This window comes from Dromiciops gliroides, chromosome 5 (genome assembly GCF_019393635.1).
Source record: "Dromiciops gliroides isolate mDroGli1 chromosome 5, mDroGli1.pri, whole genome shotgun sequence".
Classification (NCBI taxonomy): Eukaryota; Metazoa; Chordata; class Mammalia; order Microbiotheria; family Microbiotheriidae; genus Dromiciops; species Dromiciops gliroides.
Window position 1 is genome coordinate 218369695 of NC_057865.1, and position 6122 is coordinate 218375816.

The following is a 6122-nucleotide window of genomic DNA, read 5'->3' on the forward strand; positions in this document are numbered from 1 at the left end:
GGCCAGCTCAAGGGCCCCAGGCCTGGCCAATGTGCCAGGGCCTGAGCACACTAGCAGTTCCCCTTCCCTGTGGGCAGTGTGAAAATGCCCACTTCCAAGGCCCAGTCCACCATCTCCATCACGACATTCTCGGCAGAGTTGGGCTGGTGCTGGAGCGTCCATGACGTACTTCCATTGGTCTACCATCCCCTCGCCCGTTGGGGCTGTGTGAGATCTTCCGCCCGGCCCTGGCCAGACAGATCAGGCCCCCAGCTATCAGCCCAGCTCTGGTGGGGAGGACCGAAGAGGGAGGGAGACAGGACCCCCCCCCCCACCTGGGTGCTCTGTGTTCTTCATTCGTTCATAGGGACTGACCCAATCCTAGGTCACCGCAAGGTGGTAGATGAGCTGGGGCAGGTCAGGCTTTGGGACAAGAAAGGGACAGGGAAGATGCGGGCCGGGGGCTGCAAGGAACAGGGGAGCCCAGGCAGGAAGGAGGTAGCATCTGTCTGTCTGGGCTTTCAATTTCTGGCAGCAATGACCACAGACAGAGCCACGCCCCCAAGGGCTACAGCAGTTGCTCCAAAGAGCCATTTCCATGGAATGGACCGGGGGCCCTTGGCAGGGCCCTTGGTGGGCAGTCCACTGGCACCAACAGTGCCAAGCATCTTCTTGTACATGTCAGTCTCTGTGTGCCTCTGGGCAGCATGCTTTTTCACCAGCTTTTGAGAGCTCTGAATGAATAGTTTTGTTGGAAGGTTCCAGTTTGAGGGCTGCTCTCAGGATGGGGATGGCCTCAGCGTACTCACCTTGATGTGCCAGCACCTTGCCCTTCCAGAACAGGGCCTTGATATTATCTGGCTGGTGGCTGAGCGCCAGGCTGCAGGAGTTCAGGGCTGTGCTATAATGGTCCAGCTTGAGCTGTGAGGCAGCCAGGTTGTTTACACATTTCACCTTGAGCTCCAACAGTTCTGCCTCCTCCTCTGGGCTCACATCAACTTTGGAGCTGGCACCGATGGCCTTGAGAGCCAGGTCGTAGGAGTTGGCAGCCAGGACGAAGTCGGGCCGCTGGTAGTGGGCATTCCCACACTCCTGCTTGTGGTCAGCCAGGTTGATGTGCTCTTGCCCATTAAGCAGCTCCAGGTCAGGCCCATCTACTGCTGTCTGCAGAACCACCTCCAGCCAAAGGGTTGAGTTGGGAGGGATGGCAGGACTCCTGCCATGAACTCCAAAGCAGTATTTGGCATCTGCGATGATCAGGGCTGTCTCACCCACATTCATGAGTTGCACACAGATCCAAAGCCTGGAGAAAGTCACAGTCTCCCAGGGTGAAGGTGAGGCGAGGTTGTTCCTCCACCTGTGTTCCATCGTCCTCAAGAGAGACCTTCAACTGCACTGTCACAGCCTGACCCTTGCTGGGCTGCTCAGCCCCAGGCGGGGCAGCCACGAGAATCTTCTTTCTAAGCAGTCTGTTACCCAATATATCCATCCACTCCTGGAGGGGGCTTGCATTCCCTGTCTCTTCAGATGTTGCAGGCTGAGGTTCAGTGGGTCCCTCATTTTGGGATGCTCCCAGATCCTCCAAGGGGGGCAGCTCACTCAGGTCATCATCATCTTCCTCCTCTTCATCTTCAGTTCCATCTAGGACCTCAAAATCTTCACCGGCATCCAGCTGGGCAGCCCCGGAGGGTAGGGGAGAAACAGGGCCTGGTTCTGCAGTGAGGGGCACAGCTTTGAAGGCCATGGTTCTTGAGGGATGTGAGGTCCCAGCCTGGCTCCCCCGGGGACACATGGCACCAGCTCGGGACCCCCGGGGTCCTGCGGGCCCCCCTACCCACCCAGCAGCTGCTGCTGCCGGGCCTCGGGGGTGATCAATTTTTAAGCCCAAATGAGAGGCAAAGAAGAGTTGGCAAGAAGGGAAGAGAAGAGAGATTCACTTTGTCTGCTTTGTTATCTTTGGGTTCATCTGATTTCCACCTTTGAGAGAGAAAATGAGCAATGTCAATCCCCTTTCAAGTCTCTGAAGAAAAAAAAGACTCTGGGAAGAAACCAACATGTAGCTTTTGATCATGTCTTGATTCTCAGCTTGCTACACTAGATACTTCAAGGAATTTCCCTTTGGATAAGGTTTGGGAATCTCTTTTGGTTGAACCAAATTATCTTGCTCCCAATTTATATACTCATTGTGGAACTGGTATTTGGTGGGAAGGGTGTCAAACTTGGGATATAGAGTTTCCTTTTCCTTGTTAAGAAAGAGTAATAAGGAGTTTAGCTTGAATCTAAAAATATTACATCCCCTAGACTAATAATATGGGTTGTTGTGCATGGTTCATAGGGAAACAGGGATCTATCTCAAGTATCTCCCCCCATCCCTTCTCTAAGTCAGACTTTAATTCTTGCCAGGAAGTTGGGGCCAGACTCTCTTTCCACTAAATACCAATTCCACAATGCTCACATATATAGTAAATGTACTATAACAAGTATGCCTATTTAATCTAAGTAGATAGCAAAATAGAAATAAGAGAAAGTATATATACACACACACATATATACACATGTATCTGTATTTGTATATAAATAGAAACATACACATATATGAATATACACTAGACAAAACATATTGAAGGAGCTCTCCCAGGTAACTCAGCTCAATTAAGAGAGAGTTCCCAGATCTTACTCAAAGGGAAATTCCATTAAGTATCTAGGGCAGTATAGAATAAGCACATGATTGAAATTCTTTATGTCAACTTCCTTCTGGAATCTTCAACCTGAAGAGGGGCTGGTATTACCCATCTTTTTTTCTCAAAGCTGATAGTCAGAAGATGAACCCAAAGAGCCTGGAGAGCCTTAAGAGACTGAAAAACAAAAACTCTTCTCTTCCCCTTTTGCCATCTTTTCCTGGCACAATGGCACAATGAAATAATCTCCAGAAATGGATGGACTTTGGGATCAGGTCACATGAACTTGCATCAGTTTGCATGTCACTTGGCAAGTTTCTTAGCAACATATGTGTCTTATATACTCCCAACAGACTGAAAGCTACTTGAGGGCAGAAAGTTTTTTGCTTGGGCTCTGTATATAATGGATGATCAGTAAATATTGTAAACTGACTAATGTTTGTTGAAAACTATTTGCAAAGCATATATAGGCAATGGGATAACATTGGGGGAAAGTTAGAGAATAATGTATGAGGCATATGGATGCCCACTGGGGAAAATGTGAGGAGTGTTTTGTGCACAATGCACACTACTTAGCACAGTTCTTGGCATATAGTGGTGCTTAATAAATGCTTGTTGACTTGACTGCTTATAGAGTTTATTAATTGGGAAAGGAGAACAAGAGGAATCAAAGTGATAAAATTTTCCAACTGGAAAATGTTGATATCACAATTAAAGTGGCTGAAATCTGTTTCTCCCTGAAGGGAAGTGAATTCTGAGGAAACAATGATATTTGAAAGTGATGTAAAGATTGAACAAATTATCTTTGAGTAGAATAATTTTAAAAGAAAGTGGGGCAAATCAACCAAAGGTGATAGGTGCTGTTTTAATTTCAGGAGAATTAGGAATGATGAGAGGGTAAGAAAACATCTAAGGTACTGATGAAGAATAAGATAGAATCAAAGAATCATCAAATATTAAGTTGTAAGGGACTGTAAAAGTCAAGGCCAACTTCTGATTCAGCTTCTCTTTAATATCTCTTGTGATGGGGAGCTTACTACTTCACAGGGAAGTTTATTGATTGTAAGAAGTCTATTTGTTAAATTTCTTATGTTAAGAGGAAATCTCCCTCTTTTAAAATTCCACTTATATGGGTGCAGCTAGGTGGCACAGTGGATAGAGCACCGGCCCTGGATTCAGGAGGACCTGAGTTCAAATCTAGTTTCAGATACTTGACACTTACTAGCTGTGTGACCCTTGGCAAGTCACTTAACCCTCATTGTCCCGCAAAAATCACAAAAACAAAACAAAATTCCACTTATAGTTTTATTCCTCTTTTAATTTATTCATTTTTAATGGGGTCTGGGCTGGTGAGAGGGAAAGAGGGCTTAGAAATAGAGTAGCCCCCAGAAGAATTAAAACAGGGGGGTCTTTGAATGGTTTATATATAATATAGAGAACAGAAGACCAGAAATAATGAATGGCAAGCAAACAGTACCATTTTTAAAGTTACGTGTTGATTTTTCTATGAATTTTAAAAGAAAATAAGCCATATAAAATGGAGATTCCTAGTTTTTGTAAAAGCTTCTTTATCTATTCCACTATGTATATGGAAGTGCTCATTTTATTTGGTATTTAAGTTCAGAATATTAAAAAAAACTGGAAAAAATCCAGCTATACTGCCTTCTAAAGCAATACAGACTTAGTCTTCTCTCTTTCTTTATATGACAACTTTTCAAATATTTGATAATGCAAAAATATACAGAAATAGTACTCAGACTTTAGTGTTTTGAAGGGTATATAAATTCAACTCTGGAATTGTATTGGGGCAGAGAGGTGTAGGAAATAAAAGCAAACCATTTTTATCATAATGGATAGAGCTGGACCTGAAGCTAGGAAGACTTGAGTGCAAATCTTACCCCTGATACTTGCTATGTCACTGTGGACAAGTCACTTAACATCTCTGAGTCATGGTTTCCTCATCTATAAATTGGGAGGGGGTGGGAATACCTGTTGTTATTATCTCTCTGGGTGGTTGTGAGGATCAAATGAGATTCAATTCAATAAACTGATAATGTTTGTCTAGTTCAGCCACAGCTCTGCCAATCCTTGCCCTCTACCTGCCCTCTCAATTTGCCCTTGCTTCATTGCTCTAGGGTTGCCTAACTTTTCAATAGGAAAACAATTGCTGACTTGACTGCTTATAGGGTTTATTAACTGGGGAAGGAAAGCAGGAAGAATCAAAGTGATAAAATTTTCCAACTGAAAAATGCTGGCATCACAATTTTTTTTAAAAAGTGATTGAAATCTGTTTCTCCTGAAGAGAATTCTGAGGAAACAATGATATTTGGAAGTGATGTGAAGATTGAACAAATTATCTTTGAATAGAATGATTTAAAAAAGAAGAGGGGCAAATCAACCAAAAGTAGAGAGGCGATGGTTTCCCAATTCTTCACTTCCACCCCCACCTTGGATTCACAAGAAACAAATCTATTTTTGGTTCTTGTCTGAGATTTTTTCTTCCCAGCATGGGGGGGGGAGGAGTGGGGAGAGGAAATAAAATGAGGTACCAAGAGTACAAATATGAATCAGGTATGGAATAGGCTGTTTATTCCCACATAAAAAAGGGAATGCTAAGCAATAAAGAATCATAGGATGTTTAGAATAGAGTTAAATAACTTGCTACTACTAATACCATTACTTGAACAACTAATACTCTAGCCTCATTGGGATATTTGCAGGCAGTTATTTGAGGGCTGCTAATTAGTTATTTTGCATTTCATTCCCATTGTGTACAGTCAGATTAATGCCATGTAGGTTCTTATTTTCTAATGTGCTCCCTACCTTCCTTCTCTCCCCCAAACTCCTCACTTCTGCTGCTGTTGCCCTGATCAGGTGGCTGAGGTAGCTTCTCAGATGTCCTGGAAGTAGAAGATGACATTTACCTTTCTAGATTTCACAAGGTCTTGTACCAAATGAAAGAAGGCACAAATGTGAGGCAATTCTATCTCGGGCATAAGGGAAGGGAATAAGCATTATTAATCACCTAGATGGTGCAGTGTATAGAGCGCTAGGCTTGCAATCAGGAAGACTAATCTTTATGAGTTCAAATTTGGTCTCAGACACTGACTAGTTGTGTGACCCTGAGCAAGTCACTTAACCCTATTTGCCTCAGTTTCCTCATCTGTAAAATGAGCTGGAGAAGGAAATGGCAAACCACTCTAATATCTTTGCTAAGAAAACCCCAAAATGGGGTCTTGGAGAGTTGGACACAACTGAATTGACTCAACAACAAAATGTGGCAGACATTGTGCTAAATGTTTTACAAATATTATCTCATTTGATCCAGTACATGCTATTGTAGGGAACAATTTTTAATTGGGGAGTGTTAGCTAGGTGGCTCGCCGCAATATTGGGGCAAGGTCTTCCTCAAAACAGAGCAGGATTTATTTAATAAGAACGAACTTTAAAAAACACACAGGATCA

General features: G+C 43.6%; 1 protein-coding gene across 1 annotated transcript; it reads right to left on the reverse strand.

The window, feature by feature from the left end:
• Positions 1-498: 498 nt before the first annotated feature.
• Positions 499-1723, reverse strand: LOC122729834 (peptidyl-prolyl cis-trans isomerase FKBP8-like). The gene is given in 3 exon segments (XM_043968924.1): positions 499-704; positions 706-1270; positions 1272-1723. Coding segments are annotated over 3 exon segments (1221 nt in total). The 3' UTR covers positions 499-500.
• Positions 1724-6122: the final 4399 nt, after the last annotated feature.